This window comes from Talpa europaea (assembly GCF_964194135.1).
Source record: "Talpa europaea genome assembly, chromosome: 3".
In the NCBI taxonomy this organism is placed as follows: Eukaryota; Metazoa; Chordata; class Mammalia; order Eulipotyphla; family Talpidae; genus Talpa; species Talpa europaea.
The window spans coordinates 115,092,337-115,118,254 of record NC_140069.1 but is presented as its reverse complement, the minus strand read 5'-3'; the positions used below and the strand labels follow the sequence as shown (position 1 = coordinate 115,118,254).

The 25,918-nt window shown below is 38.2% G+C and overlaps 1 protein-coding gene across 4 annotated transcripts in view; it reads right to left on the bottom strand.

Moving 5' to 3' along the window:
• The window catches only part of MAGI2 (membrane associated guanylate kinase, WW and PDZ domain containing 2), a gene marked incomplete at both ends in the record, with an annotated part of 1,136,641 nt that overhangs the window by 151,975 nt on the left and 958,748 nt on the right, over nt 1-25,918 (bottom strand). For all 4 annotated transcript variants that reach the window (XM_084230806.1, XM_084230807.1, XM_084230808.1 and 1 more), the window contains one exon: nt 5,525-5,556. In XM_084230806.1, coding sequence (XP_084086932.1) covers nt 5,525-5,556 — 32 coding nt within the window. The remainder of the gene's footprint in view (nt 1-5,524; nt 5,557-25,918) is intronic.

The following is a 25,918-nucleotide window of genomic DNA, read 5'->3' as shown; positions in this document are numbered from 1 at the left end:
GTGGGGTCTGGTGGTTCCTCATGATCTGGATCCTGCTTACCTTCTTCATATCTACTGATGACATTGCCTCCCAGGCCCTAGGACCTATCAGTTTTTCTCCTATCTCTGAAACTTTGCATACTTTATTTTTCCTTTTCTCTGCAAAGTTTACCCACTTCGCACTCTTCATTTCTGTTGCTGGCAACTAGATTTAGGTGAGACATCTCTTCTAGAAGATCTCTGTGGGCCCTTCCTGATCTAATTACTTGTCCCTCCTGGGTGCTCCAGTGCCCTCTATCTGCCCCACTCACCGCTCACCACATCTAACCATAATTATGAGTCTACCTCTGGTTCATGAATAGATCATGTTGGGGACAGAGGCTGCAGTCTACCTCACTGTCTTTACAACACAGAGTAAGTCCTCAGAAAATGTTAATGTAGTGAATGAATGAAGTCAGTGATAAACTATAGTCACTTAAAAAAAAAAAAACCAAAAAACACCAGTTTTGATAATGCTATTTTGAGCTTGACACAATTATGACTTTTTGTTCCCCAGCACATGTTATTTGCATGCTGGCTGTATTTTGCTCAGGGCTGTATTACTGCTCTGACCCATCAAAGATAAATATTTTAAAGCTGGATGGGATGTGAAATGCCAAGTACTGTGCATGTCACTGTGTAACATAAAAGGGGCCCATGAGCCTCTCACCTATGGAGGCTTGTGGAAGGGCTTGGGTGAGGCAGTATATTAAAGACACGGGTCACTGAGACTTCTTTTGATATAATTGGTTATATCACATTGGTGCTATGGCCTGAATATTTGTGTTCCCTTCCCTGCAATTCATACATTGAAATTCTTATTTATTTATTTATTTATTTATTTATATAGAGGCATGTTATTTATTTATTTATTTGTTTGTTTGTTTTGTCTATACATGCACTGGGTACAGTCAGAAGCGCGGGAGGGTAAGAGAATTCACCAGAGCCAGAGCTGGGAGCAGAGCAGGTAGAAGGACTGAAGTACACTGCTGAGGGGAGCAGCGGGCATCAGGAGAGGTCTGCGCGCCATGTGGGACCCTCCTCCGGTGGCCGGGGAGCAGCCGGGGATCGAACCGGCACTGCAGAGGCCGCGGGCAGCTTTGCAACCCAGAGCTCAACCGCTGCGCCACCGGGGAGGCCCATATACATTGAAATTCTAATACCTCAGGTGGTAGTGTCAGGAGTGGAGTTTGGGGAAGGAGGAGGGTGGAGTCCTCATGAGTGGCATTAGTGCCCTTTTGAAGGAGATCTCACAAAGTTTCCTAGCCCCTTTACTAGGGGAGGTTATAGTGAAAAGATGTCTGTCTAGTGAAAAGATGTCTGAAGTAGGCTTTCACCACAATGAATCTGTTGGTGTCTTGATCTTCTGAAGCATCCAGAACTATGAGAAGTACATTTCTTTAGTTTATCAGTCATCCAGTCTATGGTGTTTTGTTCTGACAGTCCAAAGGAACTAGGGCAATAGGCTTCATTTTAATTTGTTTCCTATATGAACTATTGGCCAAGATTTCATTCAAACAAAGGTTTCTATAGCTAACATGGATGGAAAAGCCCTCGTTAAGATCAATTTTTAAATATTAAACATAATCTCTAGGTGAATAATGAGCTCCCGTGGCTGTCAGTGGCAGACCCTGGGTCAGAAGCAATCTAAAGCTTCAGCAGGAGTGCTTTGTAGCATAAGAGCACATTGAGGAGAATAATCAGTAAATTTGTTTAGTGTTCAAGTTAATTCTCAGTGAATCTTTTGTTTCCATTTAGTTAAAATCTTAAAATATGCACTTAACAATTTATTTAATAGCACAATTCATATTGGAAGCTCTTCTGGGTTCCTTTGGTCATCTATTCTGTGTCTTTGCTATGATGGAAAGACAAATACTTTTGGTTAAATGTATATCCTTTTATATTTTTCAATTTAACTGACTTTAGATACCATGTGGATGTATTCTGTCTTCTGTCTGACTTTCTCCCTTCTCTTTCATAAGGTACTAAATTCTAAAAAGTCAATAAATTAAAAACATGGTCTGAGTAGCTGTAATGTTCCACTTGTCATCACAGGGCTTCAGAAAATGTCTATTTCCTCCCACCATCTTCCAATGAGGGTTATAAGATACCCACTTAGGTCTTGTGTATATGTATTCTTCATGCATAGTCATCAGAGTAAACATGCTTTAGGTGAAATACTAATGTTTCTAAAAACATTCTTAAAACTACAGAACAAATAATGATTTGGGCACTGTTTAGGCAGATTGAAAAATTCTACAACTTCTGTAGCACAGAGATGGGGGAACTAGTCAAGAGTCCAGTTGATGCTAAGCGAAGCACTGACAGCATTGTGCTATTTCATGCATCGATTCTCGAGTCGCTCTGCCAAGGCTTCATAAAAGATCACAGAGAAGAAAACCACTGTGCCCATGACATCTCTGCAGGAGTTCACTCACAGCCTATACTCTCCTGACCCTTACAGAGTGATTTGTTGTCTCTGACCCAGATCACCATGGAGCAAACCACCTGTCCTGGGGTCTGAGGTCTCCTCTGTTCACAGCACCTTTGCAGGGTACAGTCTGTGGACTTCTCCTTGTTTTCTTAGACAACTTGGTCTCTCACTTTTGCTGTACAGCAGGGACACTTTACGTTCACTTGTCCCTTTCCATTTTCACAAACACCCAAGCCTCTGATCCTGTCCCTTTGCCCAGGTCCCTGGGTCTCACTTATTCCACTTAAAGTTTTTCTGGTCTTGACCTGTCTAGATTTGTGTTACCTACCACGTATTTACCTCTCAACAAGGCATCTGATTGGGTTTTGTTTAGTCCTAGTGGCGTCTATACATAGACTGATATTTATAAACATCTCATTAAAGCAAGGAAAACACGGAAATGAATTCATTTTCTATAACTGGGAGAAGTCTTGTATCTCTGTCATCTTGGTGAATGGCCTGTTGATATGAAAGGACAGTTGCTGAAATGTCAGAGGACAGAGTGGACATGTGGTCCACAACAGGGCATCAAACAGAAAACAGGAAACCTCCCTGTTCATGGTATGATCGGTTTTTCTAACTCCACCTTCTGATTCCAGGGTGCACAAGCGAAGGCTTGTGAATAAGGAAACCTTCTCCCCAAATGAAATACTGAATCTAGAAACTGTTTCCTTCCTATATAAGCTAGGGTAGTCTAAACATATCCCCTCACTGTTTTTGGCCAGAGCTGGGAGATGAAGGAATTTGACTTGATTCTGTATTTGAAGAATGAACTTGGGCTTCTTCCAGATGGCAGAGAATGAGAACCCACTATCATCAGTATTTTGCGTGGTAAGCAGGAAATGACTATCTCAACATAAAAGCCATAGGGTGGGTAACCAGGTTAGGATGTGACATGGGACCAATGGAGCAGTCTTCCTCAGGACAACGTTTCCTGATCTTGACTAAGGATATTGTCCTCTCAAAGGAGAGAGTGTATAAATCCACGTAGTAATCCACTTAGTAAGGGTTTCTGCATCAAGGGTCTGCCTTTTAAGATGATAGGCATTTATATTTTTGAGCTCAACATATAGAGGCAGTACTTTAAACACTAACACTTTATATGGATTAACTCTTGACAATAACCATAATAGGGGGTATTATTATTATTCTCCTTTTACAGTTGTAGAATTTGAGATACTGAGTTTAAATAGCTAGTTCAAGATCACATAGATAGTAAAGAGAAGAAGCAAAGCTTTAACCCAGACCTCCTAGCTATTATATCATACTGTCTCTTAGCTACAGGGCTTAGTCTAAAGAGTTTATGATGGATACAGAGAATACTAAATTGGCAATGCTCAATCTTTACTCAGCTGAACCTTAGCTTTTATAGAAATGCATGGGTCTAATATTAATTATAAACTGAATTCCATAAAGCCGTTTTTTGGTATTATTGACTATGGTTGCAATTACTAAAATGATAGCAAATGCTGCAACTATGCCAAATGTTATCTTTTGTGTAAATGTGGTACACATAAGGAAATCACTAGCTTGCATAATTGTAGCACCGGGGTGAGGTTGCAAGATTCCTTGTTAAATCAAATGAAGATGTGCATAACCACAAAACCCAGGTTTAACTTTAAAGGTGAAAGGAAGAACTTATTTGGATTTTGGTCAAGATAAAAAAAATTACACATTAAACACTTTCAAAATACTTCTTTTCAAAATCACATGCACAGTAAGTGCTTTCCTAAACTCAAATAAGACCATTTTCCCCATCTGATGGTCTCTGTGAAGCAGACGAGGTAAGTTCTACGCAGGCACATGCTCGGTGAGCCCCAGCTCTGACAGTGGCTGTCCCTCTCCTCCAGCTCCAGGTTTCCTCATCTCTCTTTGAAAGAAACCTGAAATTCAGGCCCATTATGGGGCTCGATGTTATCTTATTTTCGCATCTCTTCAAACCATTTTCAAGGCTGTACTGTTTGAGGAAAGTGTTTATTGCACTTATAAGTATGCAAAAATTCTATCACTGCCATTTTCAAATTGAGAAAAGCAAGGAGTCAAATATTCCCTCTGTAAAAGAAATAAAAGATGCATCAAACTAACATACACATTACCTACTCATTCCCTGAGCTGTTGACTCTGAGAGGAAAGAAAAGAAGTAGGTGGTGGATGTGAGTCCCTGAGGTATTTATTTATTTATTTATTTATTGACTTGAATCACTCTGCTACTGTTTTCTTCTCATTGTGGGTTTAAGACATCCCAGTCAGGGTAACATATTCTAACACACCACGAAGTGGAATCCCAGAAAGTCAGTCCCAGCTCTTGGGACTTGGGCAATTATTAGTTTCAACCTAATAGCAAATAAAGATCACCTTTATCTATGAAACCAACCTGGCTAACCCACTCATGAAAGCCATGAGCCTACAATGACATCAGAATTTTAGGATGATTCATAAAGGAAATAGGAACAGAGTTAAGTGATGGCAGAGAGCACCAGTATCTGAAGATGATTCAGAAGCACTACTTTGTCAGATTTGTTTGGTGAAATTATATATATGAATAATTTCAAAATATATGTGGAAAACATACATGGAATAAATATATGCATACATATTTAGCTCTGTCTACACTAAAATATAATATAAAACTATGTACAGAGTTGAGTATCTTGTGGACCTGATTTGAACTGCAGGTCAAGACTTTTGGACCTATAATTTGCATTATTTCCAAAAATTCCATGTTTTAAAGATTATAGTATTTCTGACAGGGGAAAAGCAAAGGATCTCTAAAGTATTCTTAGTATACCACACTGAATAGTGTTAATGCTCATTTTGTAAGTATGTTTTAAACACAGCAGGATTGTCTCTACAGGTAAGTAAGATGAGTTAGTTTTATATTTGTCCCACAAATACAAGGATACAGAATTTGTTCATTTGACATCACAGAGTCTTAGAGGTGGAAAGATCAGAGGTCACCTGATTCAACTCTTATTTAGTGGGATTGCAAAAATAACCAGAAATAAAGAAAGAAGCATAATAATTCCAACTTACAGGCTTTGGAGTTTTCCATGGAGAAAAGAAACCTGTAATAAAGAAAACAATATTTGAACTTTGAAAATATACCCCATTACCACTTACAGGTGGCATGATATTAAGATAATTGTAGGTTACTTTAAATTAGTTAACAGCAAACAATAATGACAACATAAAATTCTGCCTGGCTGTATCGTTTTCCTCAAGGAGCCCATATAAATTCATTGGGATCATATTAATGATTCTAAGGTCATTTCCTTATTTGGCAGCTGAGGATTCTATTCTGAAGCACAGGGAAGTATGTGACCGGCAAACCAGAAAATAGTTTATAAAACGTAAGACTGAATCATTCTTAGGGATTTCTGTGAAACAGCCTCAGAGAGAGAGAAGATATAAATGTCAATTAACCTTTGCTTAGTATAATAAATAATCTTGCTTTATGCAGTTAAAAATCAATTAATAAGGCTTCATTAGTTCTAAATTTAAAAAAGTGTGTAGAACTGTATCATGAATCAGATACTTGGGTAACTTGTTATAGGACTGTTCTGCTGAGATTTCTCTAAAGCAGATACCTATTTTATTATTCTTCTACCCAAGTGTCATACAATGTTTTGCAAAATGTTCAAATGTTTGTTAGTTGAATGAATCATGTATCATCAAACCAAATGTTTTTCAGCTTATCAATCCACCAATGGCTGGATGATTGGATTGACTCTGCTGTGATCCAAGAGAACACTAAGATATTTAAAAGGGTAGGTGAATTCCCATTTCTTTTATTATTGTTATTATTTTAACAAATAGGACCAGTAAAAAAAAAAAAGATAGTAAGAACAAGTTTAAAAATACCAGGGCAAACACTGCCCCTAGCAAGCCAAACATATTCTAGTGAAAACCAGAATTATCTTCTTTTCATATCATAGCTACCTTCTTTTAACAGTTTCCCTTTGTGTTAATATTAGGTGGTATCTGATAAAATGCTAAATATACATGAAAATATACCACATAATATGTTTATCCATTTTAAAACTGGGACTTGTACAAAATGGGAGTAGTGTAAAGCCATAGGCAATTTATAGGCATTATCTACAGAAATCTGGACGCACAAGTATCTGGACACTTAAAACACTCCAACTCAGCTGTGGCATAAATACTAACCGCACCTCAATACATCCTGCAAAGCACCGATGTTTTATTTTATGAAAAAATGGATATATAATCCATCATGTTTCTCAACGTTCTTTGGGAGCCAGAGTTAAGTTTAAGGCTCAGATGTTGTAATCATCTTACCTATGAAGACAAATAGAAATAACTCATTTTCTCCCATACCCTGTAATTTCTTACGTCCCTTTTCAACTAATGAGAAAAATCCTGTTCAATGTGTGGTTTGATTATAATTTAATTATAATGATTTAGTCATATTCTTTTTGGAAAAAACAGATTAAAAAATAACAAGTTTATCTCCTTGACTCATTCTGTAAAATACCAATACAAACAATTTGACCCCTAATTATAAAGTAAAAAATTCTAGGCCAATTAATCATTATTTTCAGTAAATGACAAAATTTATTTTCTGCCTTCTGAAATTGCCAGCAACAGTTTCTTTGAGAAAAGGTGTCTTTAGTAAATTCTCACAATATCAACATGCTCAATTAATTCCTGTTCTTCTTTTGTATTGTCACCTCTTTCCTGGAGTGCTGGAACAGTTTGGGTATTGGCTGTTTTACATTTGTTAGGTGCTGGGAGTACATTGTAGTGATCACAGTTTGATATAAGATGTATTGAAAATTGTTCCTCTATTAGGGAGCTCTCGTACCCATATGGGACATTATCTTAAGAGAAGATCATTCCTCTTATGGAAAATGTGCAATTATCTGACCTCTTAGCAGTATGGTGCTAGAAGTAAAATAACATAAGCAGGACATTGGTTAAAATCAGACAAGGAGAGAGGGTTGTTTAACTTGCACACCTTTCATCATAGGTACTTTGGCATCCTGTTTTTTGAGCACTGTTTCATTCAGTCTGACCTCAGACCATTGGAACAACCCAGAACTTTCTTACTGTTTCCATTATAGCAGTTTCTATAATATTTCTAATGCTGATTTATGCTGCAGAGACGTTAGTCTCTGAAGCAATAGTTGCCCTTCCTGAGTCACTGTCAAAAAACAGCTGCTAGCTGAAGAGTAAGTAATTTTAGGTAGTAAGAAATAGCACCGGGGATGTGAGGGCGATCTGGCTGCGACATCTGTCACCCCATTGATCACCAGGGTTGATTCGGCTGATCTGGCTGGCTAGGCGGGTGTCCCCTTCCTCCCTCACCGCTCCATGTGCGTCCCGCCAGAAGCTGCGCGCTCGGTCGAGGAGGACGGCCTTCCCCGGACGGCCTTCCCCGAATAGAGACGGACCGGGACGGCCTTCCCCGAATAGAGACGGACCGGTCTTCGGTCGAGGGTATACGAGTAGCTGCGCTCCCCTGCTAGAACCTCCAAACAAGCTCTCAAGAAATAGCACTGGGATAGACTTCCTTAAAATAAATAACATGTGATTATGTTTCTTTGGCAAATTATCAATCAAGCTATAAGGATTTAAATTAAGATGAATAGAAAGCATCTATTTTGGATATACTCAATTTGGCACGATTAAGCCATAAGGTTAAGTTTTCTACATGATTAAACTCCAATTTTGGGCTCAACTTCATTGGAAGAGCTATTGAAATAGTACCATCACAATTGGGCCAAGTCATAATAGATTATAAATGTACAATATATATAAATTTTTTTTTGGTAGGGAAGCCCTTTCTTTAGGAAACCTAACCTGTTTCAATATCCAAAAACCAAAATAAAAATGTTATATCCTTTTCTTTTTCTGAAGTTCATTCTGGCAGGAGACAGATCACAGATTTTTGGTTTGCTAACACTATTACTTTTGGGGTTTCGAACCACACCACACTTCCTCAGAGGGAAATGAGAGCAGGAATGTAAATAACTTTTTCTTTTAAAGTTCCTTAAAATGACTTAATCCATGTTTTCTGTACTGATGATTTTATTGGTGGGTGCATTTTTGTGAGTGTGCAAATGTAAACTATTTAATTCTGAATCTTAAGATAACAAATGCAAAAGACCTCAAGGTGCAGTTGTGACCTAACCAAAACATGTATAGGGATATAAGAGAAAAAAAAAATAAGAGAATAAATGGAAAAAATTAGATGTAGCTAATAAGGACATTTGGATGCATTTAATGTAAATTTCAAAACTGAATTAGGTCTCTAAAATCTGTCTTCTTTAGGATCAGAAATAAAATTAAAATATATTTTTATTCTGCACTTAAAAGCAGAGTGAGGAGCCTCCCTGGTGGTGCAAGGGGTTGAGATGCAACATGAGGCTGTCCGCAGCCACTGCAGCACGAATTCAATCCCGGGCCGGGGACCTGCCCATATGGTGCAGCAGACCTCTCCTGGCTCGCCCACTGATCCTCTCAGCAGTGTATTTCAGTCAGTCTGCCTGTTCTGTTCCCCACTCTGTCTCTGGTGAATCCTCTCACCCCCAATACTTCTGGCCTGTAACCCAGTTCTTGTGTACATAAATAAATCTTACAAAATTTTATTTGTGCTTCTTTAAATTCACTTAAACTAGGAATACTATATTTCTATTTGCTAAATCTGAATATCCTATATAAGGAAATTTTATATATGTCCTGTATAACCATTTAAAAATAAAAACACAATTGTAATATCTACTGCAGGTAGTATCCACTCAATTCTGTAAAAGCCCAGAGAGTACTTAATATTTCCTTTTCTTGCACCCCATCCAACGTTTCATTGTCAGAAATCTTGCTTTAGAGAAAGCTCAGAAAATCCATTTGATATACAGATCATTGGATTGTTTTGGTTATCTGTGTCTCTGTAGTCTTGACTGAGGTCTTACCTCCCGGGATGCAGAATTCTGTGTGGCCAACGCTAGTGTCACAAAGGACTGTTTTGAAATTGCTTAGTGATGGGTCAGCACCATTGCCTTATCCCAAGAGGAAGGTTTCCCAGAATGGCTGATTCAGAACCTACTTCTTATTACCCATAATGTCCCAAAAGTAAGAATATGGGCAGACTTACAAGAGTTCTGAAAGGAGAGCCCCTTTTCTAACCTGCATGTGTGAGTTACTTGGTAAGAGATTTTAATTATTTATTTTTAGAAGGCAAAAGTTGATGAATTTTCTTAAAATTGCACCAATTAGAATAAGGTGTTAAAATATAACAAAGAGCAATTTTATGGGTAGGTCCTATCATTTTATCTCAATTTGGGTAATATTACAGCAATTTTTCAAAATTCTAGGAATTTCCCCAAACAGAGCTAAATCTTTCCATGTGCCTCCCCACTCCATTCAATATATTGAACTTCCATTTGCACATGTGGAATGGCTTCTTCTTCCATTGGAGTACCTGACTCCAGTTCTGAAGATTATTGTTACAGTTTCATGTATTTTATTGGGGATTCTACAGTTAATAAGAATGATAGACATGCAGAGGAAACTCTATTTCTCCCTTTCTTTAAACAACAGAAAAGAAAAAGCAACCATTTTGAAATAAAGAACAGTTTCACTGCAGATGCCCCTACCCTGGTTAATAAAAGCTGTGTTCGTTTTGCTTAAAAAAGAAGGCAGACACAGCAGCATATATGTACTACTGAATGGTGCGCTTAAGTATGGCTAATATTGCAAATTTTAAGTTCTATATCTTACCACAAGTTAAAAAAAAAGCAATAAAACAAAGAAGAGAAAAAAAAAAAGAACAAAAGTACGTGCATAGTGCACGACTGGGAGAATTTTGTTTCACCCACCTTGTGGCCTCCCCTGGAGGACAGAGGACCCACCTGGACCCCCACCTGCTGTGCTGTCCAGTCTCAAAAAGGACACTGAGCAATGAAGGGATTCAGATTCCCACTACTTTCCTGCAAATATTTCAGGGACTGTGAGAAACTCTAGTATAAGAAATCTATTTAAAATTTTTTCCAAAGGGGGAAAAAGCCCCAGGGTTTTTAGACTCTCCAGTTAGGGCTTATTTAAGTGAGGAAAAAATACCACTAATAAAGTTAATCTTTAATTCAAAGATACTCCCATTTTCCCAGTCTGGCAAAATTTTCATCAGAAATTCAGCCTTTGGTAAATGTAAGCCAGCAGGGTAATGAGCTAATTTCCATTAAAACTAGTTCAATGTTACTCACTTCTTCTCTGTTTTTTGACTGATTCATGTATTTCTTATTAAAATTCATTAAATGGGCTAAGCCCTGAAGTTCCATAGATAATTTGCTTAAGCTATATGAAATAAGTGAAAGGGCATTTTTCTTAATGAAACTGACCCAGGCTAAGAAATGACCTTTCCATTAAGCAAGTGTGGATATCCACTGCTGGGGTGCCCACACCTCACAGCACCACGTTTCAGACAAGAAAAATATTCAATTTGCAAAGAAAATTTCAAATTGCTGCCATCGATGGCTTGGATAATCTACTTTTATGTGGTGAGCAGAGGCTTTCTTTCCACTGATTTAAGAAGATTCTGCATCTTTTATACAAAGTGTTTTTCTTTTCTTTTCTTTCTTTCTTTTTTTTTTTTAAGATTTATTTATTCATACAAGCACTGGGTACAGTCAGAAGCGCAGGAGGGTGAGAGAATTTACCAGAGCCAGAGCGGGGAACAGAACAGGCAGACTGACAAAACACACTGCTGAGGGGAACAGCGGGCGGCAGGAGAGGTCTGCGCGCCATGTGGGACCCTCGCCGGTGGCCGGGGATCGAACCAGCACTGCAGAGGCTGCGGGCAGCCTCGCAGCCCAGCGCTCGACCGCCGTGCCACCAGGGGAGGCCCAAAGTGTTTTTCTTATAAAAACTAAAAGATATTTTCCCAGTGGCCATTTCTCCCTGGCTTTGTTCCTTATGGAGAAAGCAACTCTACCATTTCATGTAATCCCAATGAATATGTAGAAAGGATAAACTTGCACATGTTGTCTCCTGATAAACTATGCTACATAAAGAATAGTTTCAAAATAAAACAGGTAAGGCAAATGGCTTCCAACAGGAATAAAAGAATGGAAGGGAAAAGGGAGAAAAGTATAAGGGAGGCTAAAACTAATAGCAAGATGAGGCTTGCAGAAAATATTAACTATCACAAAGGTTTTTTATTTATGTTCTGAACAAGACCAAGGGCAATGAAGAAAGGAAATTGCTGCTGGGTTTATGGCATACTGTAAACAGCTGGCAAAGAATATGTGGAAGGATACCAGTAGTTGCAAATAGAAAATTCGAATTCCAACAGTTATATTTTGTATACAATGATGTATGTAGACTATTAAAACTAAAAAAAAAAAAAATTAAGAAACCCATCTAGAAGTATCTTTAAGACAGATTAAATGTTTGCTTTGGTACTTTAAATATTTATTGCGTTGTGGGTATTTCACAAGCACCATACATTCAGCATAGCAAAAGTGGAAACTTTGATCTTTCTTCCCTGTCTGTGTTCTCTATTTTGGTAACTTTTACTTGCCTCTCCAAATTTTTAAGACAGGCAGATGAAAGTCCTATCTTCACCTTCATTTCCTTATTGCCAAATACTGTCTAGTCTGCCTCCAAAGTTTATTTGAAATCCACTTCTGTCCATCTCCTTGGCTATCATACACCTCATCATCTCTTGCCTGGGGTTAATCACAGAAAGTTTGTTGTCATCACTGATTGTGATCATGCTTAAAACCCTTCAATGGATTCCCCACTGCGTTTAGGATAAAACACAAAACCTATAAGGCCTTGTATAAGCTGGTCCCTACTTCCCAGTCACCACATGGGTCATAGCCTTTCTCTCACTGAAGTTCCTCGAATAGTTAGCTTCTTCTAACCAGAGGGCCTTTGCACAATCTCTTTCATTTGCCCAACCTCTCTCACTTTTCACACAGCTGCCTCTGACTGTTCATCAGGGGCAATATCTCGGCTTTTATTTTAAATCAAAGTTCTCTTTTATAACTTTTCATTGCATTTGTATTTTTCCTTTATTATGGCATCCATTACCACTTGTGATTATATTACAAAGTCATATTTACATAATTACATTTGTGAAAGTATTAGTGAGATGTCTATCTCCCCAACTAGAGTATCAATTGCATTAGGGCAGGGAACATAAATCTATTTTGTTCAGTGATTTCGCAGTACTTATAATAAAGCTCAGCATAAGGTGGCTATTTCAATAGATACATCAAATGCATGAATAATAGTAGTGGAAGATGAGGAGAGTAGAAAGAAGACAGAGTTACAAGATACTTAGGACAACTGATGATGCCTGGTGTTTGGGGATGGGTGGGTGGAGGAAAGGTGTTAAGAAGAAAATTAAGTCTATGATGACTTGGAACTTGGAAACCTGGATGATGGCGTCCACAGCTGAGGAAAGAAATACAGTGAAGAGATTTCTTTGAGTGGAGACTGTGTGTCAGGTTATGACTGAATTGAGCTTGCGATGCCTTTGGGAATTTGGGTTCAGGCAAAGCAGAACTATGTATCTGATCTCAGTGGAAGTAACAGGTTAAACTTAAAATAGTGCCACCAACCAAATGGAGGGCTTACATTATCTGTCAAGTTCATGTCTCTGAAAACACCTTCTAGATGGATGGAAGGATAATTCCCTATGGATTATCAAGAAAACTACATCTTTTAAAAAGCTGTGTTTACCATGTAGGACATTACTATTATCTTGACTGAAAATTGGAGAATTAGTTACAGTGTGCGAAGCAATGGGGAAAATATAGCTGGCTTAATAAGTGTGTATATTAAATAAATTTTATATTGAATTAAAAAAAATAAAATAATGCAACAGAATTGTGTAGAAAGTCAAGTGATGTCCTCTGGGTAAGCAGAAGAATGAATGACCTGTTGAGGTAACAGAGCTGCATGTTCTTTCTCCTTCCTCTGGAAACTCTCACACACCCCTCCCCACTCCCAGCCTTGCCAGGTATGTGAGACTCTATACTGTGAACAAAATTATTATAGAAGAGTGTTGTGCAAGTGATCGCTGTTGAGGCAAAATAAACCTTGAGACTTACAGGTCCATCACTGGAGAACTTCTCAAGTTGATCTCTACATCAATTATTTCTTGCAGTTTTAGATCTGCTCTTTTTTTACAGAAGGAAGTTATATATAGTCATGTATAGATGAAAAAGAGTTATTACTCAAAAGCAAAAGAAGCCACATAGAGTATCTATGACAGCAGCTGAAAAGGAAGGATATTTCTTGAATTCTAAGCAACTGTTGCAATGTGCTGGTCACAGACAATAATATACAGCTGGTAAACTTTGTACTTGAGATGAGCTTCACCCTCCAATTTTTGTTTCTGTTTCTGTTTTACTGTACTTTTTATTGAGGTAACACTGGTTTACAACACTGTATATGATTTAAAGGAATAGGTTCATGGCCTTTCGGATATGTGGTTACTGATTCCAATAACCATTTTAATTTTCCTAGGTAATTCCAAGCCCTCAGATTTGTTTATTAGCCTGTTTATTTTGTCAAGCATCACTTTGCTTGGTATTTGCACTTCAGCCCACTCTGCGCATTTCCAATTTTCAAAGGTTACATCTAGCATGTGAGAATTCTAAGGATGTTTTTTTCAGTGTCTTCTGTTTTCTGCAGTATATCATTTTCAACATCATGTTCTTCTTCTTAATCTTCAAGGCTAATTATAATCATTCCTGTTTTACATATTTAGCAATTCTGTTACATGCTTCATACTGGCCTTTAATTTTTTTTAAAGTCATTTAAAAAGGGAAGATTTATTCAGATTCAGGCTCATGGTCCCCATTTCTGCCCACTCAATTGCGTAAAATGATATCTATTTTGGGTTTTACACAAATGAACACATGTGCACAGCTTGTAGCCAGGTTTCCAATGATAACAGTGTTGTACAGCTTTGCTGGACTGCAGGGGAGACCTTCTCTTGACACAACTTTCTTATTTCATTTACTTGTTTTGGGGGAGAAACATTTGTGTTGTAAAATAATTTCAGGCAGTCACTACATTCACTCTATCCTACCCCAAGTCTTCTTGGTGCTCTGCTCTCACCCATGGTGCTCAATATAATTGTGTCAATTACCCCAGGGGGCAATTTGTCACCACCCTCTCCCCTCACTTTCTGCTATGCTGTGCTCTGGGATTTGAGATTTCAGAATTAACTGAAAGAGGGATGAGGTTTAAACAAAACTTTCACTGCCCTGAAAAGCAGTACATAAGCAGTTTTACCATCCCTGACATTATCTTTTCAATGTCATATTGGCACTTCATTGGGATATTGGAAGGAAACATACAGTAGAGTCTTTGACGTGATGTCATTTTAAATGGAACTTCTTGGTAACATAATCTGTTAGTGTAAAGAATACTTTAAGCTTTACATGCACACAAAATAAGTAACTATAGGGACTGACATTTGTTTATTTCCTGTTCTGACCAACCTAACCAACTAAGCTTTGATATCAATCTTCACTTAAAGTTTGAGCTTCCCTGAGGAGCATCATTTAGGTACTGCTGGTGGAGATAAAGTACACATATCGTCATAGGATTGCCCCTGGAATGCATTTTCCAGTAATCAAAGTCACAAAACAGAGATAAAAATAAATTTGTTTTGTTTGAGTCTTGATGCAATTGGCATTCGTTTTCTCCTGCCCTCATTCTTATCACCCAGGGTCTTCTAGGGTATTCCCAGAGAGGAAGGAAAGATGGGTCTAATGGGTTCACTCTGGAGGAAAGAGCCATAGCCCTCATCGCAGTCCGTGATCATCAGGAGGAACATTATGACTAAAGTTTGTGAATTGATGTTTTCTAGAACATCGATTTTGGTTAGGGTTCTTCCCAGAGCAATGTCTGAGATGAGGACTAGGATGACCCCAGAAGCACAAATGAAGAATGAGGAAAGTAAGTCAGGGAAACTAAACATACTAATGAACAATCACTATGAACACCTTGGGCTCAGGCCTCCATGGGTCTTCTGAGAGCATACACCAGGGAGCACACTTCAGTCTTCCTATAGTGAATGGTGAGGCTGGGGCCTTTCTCCTGCTGTCCTCTGCCACTGGGGGAGAGAGATGGCTCCTCGCAGGTTGTGCTGACTCTCCCATATTTCTGTGTTGTTCTTGATTAAGACTGAAGAAGAACTTGTAGTGCCACACACAGCTCTCAGGCAGAAAATAAGAGACTCTGGTGCCTAAGGCATGACTCTGTTGGTTTGCTGGAAAAGCCCACAGCTGCCTTTGAACTCAGGAGAATTGAAGATACAGAGTAGGGGAGCCTGTTGATGAAAACAGACCAACCAAATCTGGGGTGGGAGGAAAACCTAAATAAATATGCACTTTAGTGATTATTTTTGGAACCAAGGATTTCCAGAGAGCTAAAATGGGGATGGCAAGCGAATTTCAGCTCTCATGCCAGCTCTGATCCACTGGCTGCCTGAAGTGCTGTGTTCAGGAGGATTCCCAGCTGGCTCAGTAGGAAACTGTACCTTTATCAATTAGCAATCCCAGACATAGAAATGGAAGGCCAGAGGGGCAGCATGTGAGCCATGTATTTGACATCCTCCTTTAAAGTGGAGACTTTTTTCATTAATGTAGGAACCAAGTGAGACAGATCTTTAATGAAATATAATAAATTCTTCCACAGATTTGACCTTTCAAAACACACAGCATATGGAGTATCTTTGGTTAATGGGAGAATTTTCCAATTATTAATGTTATGAATAAGACTGGGGATAAACTTCAAAGGCACAGCCTTTATAATAGGCATTAGTCTGACCTGCTGCATGTTTCAAGTAAACATGCTAAATTTCTCTTCTCACTGATACGTAAAAAATCAAATAGTCATAGTATTAACTGAAAATATGAAAGGCATCAAAGACAGACAATATTCAATAGTGTCATGGCCTGGTCATAGTTCATTTTTGGGGGATGGAATGAGAACATTTGTGGCTGAGATCAGTAATTGGTAAAGGTTCACCTTCTTGTGATAACTTTTTCTCTCGCCCATGAATCTAAAAATTCCCTGAAGGCATGAATGTCATCTATATTTTTGCTCATAATTGCTTCTCTAATGTCTAGCACAATACCCAGCACAGAGCAGGTGCTCACTATTTGTTGAATCAGTAAATATCAAGATGCATTTATCAATATTCAAAATTTTAATTTATTTCTCTCTAGAAAAATCTTACATTTATTTAGCAGTTTGTCATTTAAATAGCAGCTTGGGTATGCAGTGATATATTCCTTTTGATATCCTGCAAAGGATGCAGGGAGGGCATTACTAAGCATATCTTAGAGAGTGAACCAAGGTTCTGATGGTGTCCTGCCTACAGACATGCAAGAGAGAGGTGGCAGAACCAGGACTTGTCCACATCTTCTCCCACTCCAAGGATAGCGTTCTTTCCCCACTGTCTGCCATAGAGGGATGACAGGTTATGGTGCAATTAACAGACAAGTTAATCCCTATGATCTTGTCCTAAGGTCTTCCAGATCAGCATATTGACTTTCAGTATTTACTTTGCTGTTGATTGTTGGTTTTACTTTCAGTAGCACAGAAAGGGCCAGCAGCAGTGACCACTTGGTGGCCCATGACATTGGGGGGCATACTGGTAGAAGATGAGCTACTAGTAACCTATTATGTATTTATTTGCTCCTTAGAGACACCACCAGAAGAGGCATCATTCCAAGGTGCTGTTCTGCTTAGGAAAGAAAGTTAACTCTTACCCAGTGACCCCATGAAATCCCACAAGGATACAACTGGAAAGCTGGAAAGAAGGATAGACAAAGATGTGTGGAACTTGGGCAGAGAACAAAGTCCTCCACAACTCTAAAGTTTTCCATAACGCCACTATATTATCCTATTTTACAGATGACAGCGTGAGAGGGAGTCTCCTGGCTAGTCAGCAGTATGCCATGTGTGGGTCCTGGCACATATGTATATGTTCATAGCATGTTGGAGCTGTGGGGGGGGGCACTTAGGCAGCCAAGTTAACATAGTGTTAACATAGTGTGTCCACCAAAACATCCAAGAAATTACAACAACTTAATCACTAGACATGCACAAGTATCAGAAGTGTGATTATCAATCTTTCAGATAAGGGGGTAGAGCAACGCTTACATTCCCCTTTTACTAGTTGATCTGCATGCTACACAAAATCATGTTTTGTTTGGGTTTTCCTCTTTGGAAAAGTAGTGAAGGCAGGGACTACATTTGCACTGGCATAACTACCTTTATTGTAACGGATTAATTCTAACTGATCCAACATAAACAGTTTTCAGTTGAGTTGAATTCCATTATGTTGTCAGGTTACTTTTGAGTAATACGCCATTATGTTCTGTCATTTAATAAAAAAAAAAAACAACACAGGAGATTTCAGGTTTACAACAACCTCACTCATTATCTAGAGTTTGATAAAGTGCGAACCACCTCTGTCACCTGCATATGACAAATAATGTTTTGTCACTGGACCCCTAGGAGCCATGTGGGTCTGGTTTGCTTTCCTAAGCTGCATCCATTCTCGCCTTGGATGTTACACACTTTGGGTCTAGATTTTTATTCGTAATTGAATGAACCAGTGGAGAACCATGCTTTATGGCAAGGGGTGGCAGATTATAGCCCAACAGGCACCTCTCTCCGCAGCGGACACCCTGCTCCTGAGGAATCTGGTAGTTCCTCACAGCTGACATTTCATGTCTCCTCTGTCCTCATCTGCCTCCCACATGACAGGGGACTGGAGCATTATCTTCCTTCCGTATGCGACTCCAGCCACTGCTCCTGCTGATGGGCTGCTCTGACTAATGATGACTAATGCTTTACAGAGGAGCATGGGAACCCGCTGCAGCTACCTTTTAAAATGAGATCAGGGTTCACTCCCAAGTCCTTTATTCTCACTGTACACTTGCTCTCTTGGGGTCTCTTTCACTCTGACTTCCGTTTCTGTCTGCATGAGAATAATCTGTAGTGCTGTCTTTCTGATCTTGCCTCAGGCCCTGTGTCCCTCTCTTCTCACTCAATTGCTCACTTTTTCATCTCAAAACAAATAATTACTGAATGAGTCCTGCTGGCCCAAGCGTTGTATCTGAACTGTACTAAGATAAAGGTGGTACTTGATTTTGCCGAATCTACTTCTTCTCCTGTTGCCTCTTTCCTTCTTTACTGACACCCTCAGAGAAGCTGAGCATATTTATCCCCAGGGCTTGTTCTATTGTTTGCAAATTCTAAGTGGGTTTCTCAATCTGCCCTCGACAACAGTCAAGTCTAAATGTCCATTTGCACCTACACGGACTGTTCAAGTCCAATCATAAAGGCAGTCCCTTTCCCCAAAAGCTTCAACAACCCCTAAGTCCATACACGGCAATGGTAACACTGTCTTCTTGCGCATTCCATTAGTCCTGCAGCTCCTACCCTTGATATTGCTGGTACTACCATTTCCTCTCTATTGTCATTCCTGTATTTCATTCAGAACTCCAGGACCTCATACTTTCTTGCCTGCAGTACAGCAAATGAGCTCTGTCTGCTCACTCCTTTCCTTTATACTTGCCCTCTCTGATCAGCTTTTCTAGTTGCGAAAGAAATGTTCTTTTTCCTCATCATCAAGGATCCTCTTGGATCCTTTCTCCCTATCTCCTCTCTTAACCTCAGAGCCCAATTATTTTTTTGTCATTCTGTCTTATTTCACTACACATAATTCCCTCAAACTCCTTCCATTTTGTTGTTAATGGCAAGAATTTATCTAAATGGCTAAATGGCTAAGTGGTATCTCACAATGTAGATAAACCACATGTTCTTGATTTAGTCTTCTACTGATGGATATTTAGGTTACTTTCATGTCTTAGTTATTGTAAATGTGCTGCAATAAACATTGTATAGCATATAGTTTTTGAGTTGATGTTTTCACATTCTTTGGAAAAATGCCAAAAGAGTGGAGATTGCTGGGTCATAGGGTATTTTCATTTTTTGAGATAAATCCAGACTGTTTTCCAAAATGGCTGCACCAGTTTACATTTCCACCAACAGTGTAAAGCATTCCACTTTCTCTGGATTTGATAAAGTCCTTGCTGCTGGGGGTCTTTTTGATCTTCAGGGGTATGAGATGGTATCTCATTAAGGTCTTAACCTTATTAGAGGTTAAGGTCTTAACCACCTTATTAGAAGTATCAGGAACATTTTCCATGTTATCTATTGGTCTTTTGGAGATCCTCTTTGGTGAATTATCTATTCAGATCTGCTGCCTATTTATTAATTGGGTTGTTAGCTTTTTATTATTGAATTATATAAGTTTTAAAAAAAATGTATCTTGGTTATTACCCCTGGGGTAATATGTAAATATTTTCTCCTATTCAATAGGATGTCTTCATCTAATAATATTTTCTCTGTGTAAAATATTTTTAATTTGAGGTAATCTCAATTGTTTACTTTTGCTTTTATTTCCCTTGCCTTAGAGGTGAAGTCTCCAAAAACATCTTTATCATTGATCTCATGGAACATATCACCAATGTTTCTTCTATAAATTTTATTGTTGCAGGTCATATCCAAATCCTTATTTCACTTGGAACTTATTTTTGTGCATGGAATTAGAGAATGATCCAAGTTCATTCTTTTTCATATGGCCATCCAGTTTTCCCAGCACCCTTTTTTAAAGACTCTCCCCACTGTATGGTTATGGCTGTTTTATCATAAATTAAGTAACAACATATACATACATATCTATAAATATATAACTTTGTTTCTGGGCTCTCAATTTTGTTCTATTGATCTATACTTGTATTTTTATGCCAGTACCACATTGTTGCATGTACTGTTGCTCTGCAGTAAAGTCAGGTCACATGATGTCTCCATTTCTCTGCATTTTCTTCAGGATTGCTTTTGCTTTTTGAGACCTTTAATGGTTCCATATACATTTCAGTATTTTTGGTTCAATTTCTTTGAAGAATATTGTTGGTATTTTGATGGAGACTGTGCCAAACTTATGTGTTTCTTTAGGTAGAATAGTCATTTTCATTACATTAATTTTCCCCATCTATGAGCATAGAATGTTTTCCCATCTCCGTATGTCACAGTCCAAATCCTTTAATAACATCTTGTAGTTTTCATTGCATAGGTCCTTCACTTCCCTGGTTAAGTTAATACTGACATATATGATTCTTTTTGAAGTGATGGCAAATGCAATTATTGTCTTAATTTCTTTTTCTTCTCGTTCATTGTTTGTATATAAATATGCTGTGGGGTTTTGTATGTTGATTTGTAATCTGGAGAGAAATCTTTTCAAGGAATAAATTTCTTTTTTCTTCTATATTGGTGTCCCATTTGCTGCAGTATTAAATCCAAACTTCTTAGCATACAAGCTGCTCCATGATCTGGCTGCCTGCATCTCCAGCCTCACTGTTTATAAAGTCCTCGCATCCCTCTCGCCATCTGTCCCACTCTACTTGCAGTTCTCAGAACACCCAGGGTGTTTGACGACTCTATCTTTGCCTTCCCCTGCCCATTTCTACCAGAAATTCCCTCCCCATATTGTCTGCCTGGCAACAAATTACTTCTTATGAAGTTTTAGCTCAAGCAGCACCTCCTCTGTGAAATGATTTCACTGTTCTCTCTCTTCAAGGCAGAACTCACCAGTCTTGTTTTACATCCCCGATGGCTTTCTGGCCACACCCCTGTTACAGCACCTGGAATATATTGGGGCATTTGGTTGTTGACATGTCAGTGATGACTACAGTATAAGCATATGTCTCCTGAGGGCAGGTATTCCTAGTACCCACCAAAGTGATGGGTGTTTAGTGAATACTGTCATGCATTTAATGAATCCTTACTGAGAAAATAAATTACGGGGATATTTATTATGAAAAAGGATTCTGCATGTTGATATTTTGTCTGTTTTATTATTATCTATTATTATTTTTATTGTTAGTATGGCTAATGTACTCCAGCTCCCTTCAATGGAAGATCAGAACGAGGGAAAACAGCTTACAGTGCAGCCTAAATTATGTTAGGTTAAGTGACTTGACTGTGAGGATGTGAAAAATCAGAATCATAGAAATTTAGAATCAAAACAGACTGAACTATATGTTTACTTTAATCCTTTCATTTCACAGGTGTACATGGAGCCACATACCTAATTGGAGGCAGAACTGGGAACATGTCCCTTCTCAGTACCCTTCCTGCCCTGCTGCAGTAGGGAAATGACCTTGACTGAGCCTCAGTTATGTGCCTGCCACTGCTCTGGGTCATATGCTATGTTTCACCTGAACAGCGGGGTGTGTATTTTCAAGTTTACAACCCCAATCTGTCCTGCTCCTCCCCCTCTCCAGTGCTCCATGCCTGTGCTGAACACACAAAGTTCTGTCCTGGTCACTGTGGCATGTTGCCATGTGGCTTCTCTGATTGTGGACATCTGAACTGTTTCACAAGACTTCTTGCTCTTTCTCTTTTTTGAGTTCTTTTTTAATGAGGTATAATTACATATGACATTAAAATAGTTTCAGGTGTGTAACACAGTGATTTGGTACTTGTATAATATTACAAAATGATCACCGTAACAAATCTAGTTAACACCTATCAACCTACAGAGCGACAATAGTTTTCTTGTGATGAGAACTTTTAAAATCTATCATCTGCCTCCTTGGTTCTTGACCTTGACTACCTTAATTCTCCTCAATTTGTGCCCCATCCATGGATCTATCACATTAAAATTCTTAAAACAAGTCAAGAGTTTCCTATAGTCTGTTCTTCTGCATTTCCCATGGATTTCTTCTCAGGTTGACTGCTCCCAACTTGATTTACCCTTAGCTCTACTCAATACCTCATACAATAAATATCCCCATTTATTCAGGAAACACCATTATGTTCTAGAACCTTTTATTTACTCTTCCACATCCACCAAAGGATTTATTGTCTGAAATTTACTGAGACTGTAAGATCTTAGAATTGTTTAGAGAACTAGACTAAATTTTTTGCTTAGAGTGAAAAGATTGTTATTTACCATGGTGCTGTGGCAAGTTGAGCATTGCCAACATTATAACCAAAAGGTGAAAAAATAATATGGTACTGAGAGAAGAAGATATTAAAGCAATGGTCAAATTGGTAATCATAAGGGTGTAGAGAAAATTCAGGTTGTTGATATTTTTCACATAATATCTTTCAAAAGATATGGAAGAGACTATGTGATTATAAATAATTTAAATGACTGCTAGATATAAATTTAATTTTAAAAATAAAATACGCAAAACATTTATTTCACAAGTCTTGGATATTTGGTAATTTACATGTTGGGTATACACAGCCTGTGTTCTCTCACACTAGTGTATTTGTCTGAAATATGTCCAAATCCAAGCTGGTTTAAGTCAAATACACCATGTGCTTTATGGAAAGGCAAATAATTGTTGTTGATTTCTTTTTCTCTTGAGCAGCTGTTTTAACTCATATACACAATCCATTAGTAAGTTTCCTATCTTCACTAGCTCTACAGAGAAATTACACAAAATAAGGAAAAGCAGAAACCTAAAAACAAGTCACATCTCCTGAGTTCTTACTCTGTGCAAGATAATATGTTCAGCATTCACATTATGCCATTTGATCTTTACAATAACCCCAGGGGGTAGAGGTTTTCTTATCATTCTATTTTACAAATAAAGAAAGAGAAGATTTAGAAAGATGAAAAATAACACCCAAAGTCACATAGTGCCTGAGTGGCAGAGTAGGATTTTAAATCTAGTTCACAACCCAGTGCTCTTAATTGCTAAAAACAAGTTTGTCTCAACATTTACAATCACAGTAAGTTGAAAATTGTTGATGTGACACTGTATAAATGCCACATATCTGACTGTTCAAAGAAAACTAGTATCAGTTCGATGTAGAGTTTTGATATGGAATTTTAATTCCTAATACCTGAGTCTTTTGTTGTTAGGCCCTTAATTGAGCTAAAGAATGAAGAGGAAGAAAAGAAAATCTTTTGGAATAAGTGTGAATTGATACTCAAAGCATGGATATTCATCAAATTATAAAGAAAACCAAACACTTATCATTGATTGAAAAGTGTTTATGATAAAAGCAAAAAGTGAACCCAATCTAACTCATGAAACTTGCCCAAAGCTGAAGGAATAATCAGAAAATAAATAAAGAAAAAAAGCCTACCTCATGAAACAGGTTGACAACGAAAGTGTCCACATTTCTGAGACCCATAAACAACCTTACTCTCGCCTGGACAATCAAGGGACCCCAACCTTTCTGCCTTCTCCTCAGCAGGTGCTGCACCTGGAGGCTTTCATTCTGTAGGATTCATGCCGTCTTGGCCTGTATTTTTTTCATATTACATCATTCTTCCTTTAGGAAGATTAGAAAAACCTGTATGTTTTCTCACTCTGTTCCCTAGATGTTTCTTCTTTCACCTTTTGTAAAATGCTCTCCACTTTCAAGAATCTTTTGTACTAAAAAAAAAAAAAAAAAAAAAAAAGTACTCTCACATACTTAACCTTAAGTCTAGAGAGCCATTCAGAGACATGCTTTTTTTTTTTTTAAGTCAGCTTTGAGATTTCCAGAAATAGGAATTGTTTTCTGAAGGCACTTATACAGGAAAGTCATAAATGTGGCACTGCAATCCATTAGAAGACAGGATAACTATTTTAAAGTATCTAAGAATTTAAAGAAATTTTAACGAAGAGTTTAAAGAACATATTATCAAAAAGTTTAAAAGAAATACTAACCAAAATTAAAAAAATAGCTTCTATGTTAACTAATCAAAGATCATCATTAAAATGTTGATGAGGACCCAAGAAGATAATTTACTTGATCAAAACCATATAATGTCAGTGCTGCAAGTCTCTCTTTTTTTACGGTTCATCGATTCATGCTTAGCACTATACATTACTCCCCTGCTCCTCTTTTCTGCATTATAATGAGAACAGAGAAATCTACAGTGTAAAAGTCAGTAGGAACCTAGAACTGAAAGTGTGCATTTTTGAATTCCTAACTGGAAAGGGTCTGGATGAGTATAAAATACCACTGTAACATTCATCATTATTATTAAGTCTATTATCAAAACCACTGCTTTTTCCAGGCACTTGGGAAACTATTTTAAAACAAAATTGCTCTTATATCTTTTAAGCTTACAAAGACTCAGTACAATCGACTTGCAGAAGCAATTGCTCTCCTGTACATTTAACATCCCTTGGAATAAAATCATGTAAAGCCCCAGCCTGCCTGAGTCAAAGGCAAGTGTTACACTAATACCTTCTCATTCTCAATTACTGCAGGGTGCAGAGGATTCATTGTGAAATAGTCGGCATTATTGTAGTTTGGGGATTGATCTACTTCACCTGGGGCTTGGGGTCCAGGGGCAATGAGCGGTGTAGTTTATTCAGGGACAAAAGAAATGGTTACTCTTTTTGTAGAGTAGCTAAAAGGAAAGCTTTTCATGCACGTATGACTTCTGAGGTGAGTTATTATGTTGTGTGGGCTAGAAAGATCTCCACTCATTATTCTTCATAATCATTTACATTTTACAGATGAATCATAAGTGTTCTTTTTGGTTTTATTTCATCACACATGACTTGTGGGGGAGGAAGTGAATCAGTAAATAATAGACAGTTTTCCTACCTTGCCTTATTTCAAGGGGCTCAATGCCAGAGAGGAGAAAAGCCTCTTGGTGAGTGAAAATTCTGGAAATCTACTCTGCATCTACTTTATCACACTCATGCCCAAGAAACCACAGCTACCAGTCATGCCTCTGGGGGTCTCTGGACCTCTGGCTGTTAGTCCCAACTGGGTTACAGGCCCTCTAGGTCTCTTCTAGCTACTTCCAGCTTACTCAGAAGCTGCTCAGCTGGTCCAGATACCCAGGAGAAAACTACCTGCCAACCTCCAGTCCTGAGCACAGCTTCTCAGGTCCTTTTTGGGGAATATTTTACTACTACCCAGTGCAAGCTCCTCACCCAGAGACCTGCTGCCAGGGTATAGCAAACTTTGAAAATTTACCATTTGTTTTCTGACATTTCAATGTTTCATTTACTCACATATGCAGATTTGCCTGCCAGTTCATTGCTGGGAACACTATGACTCTATTTGTTCATCATCAATAGAATCAATCGAGATTACTCACTGGTGGAAACCCATTCATTCTACACTTAATTTCCTTCATATTTATAAAAACCATGCCTGTTAAAAATATTTTTTGAGAATGTACTAGGCATCTGGCTCCAAGTTTCATCTTTTTGCACCTTAGAGTGGAGTTTAGGGAACAATTCCAAAAACAAAATAGCCTGAGTATTTGTATTCATACATCAAATTCTTATTTTATGAGGGTTGGCAAGAGAGATGCCAATTTCTTTCTCTACACTCCAATCTATGAACATTCTGGACAAGGGATTCATTTTATATAGTCTACTTCACTCC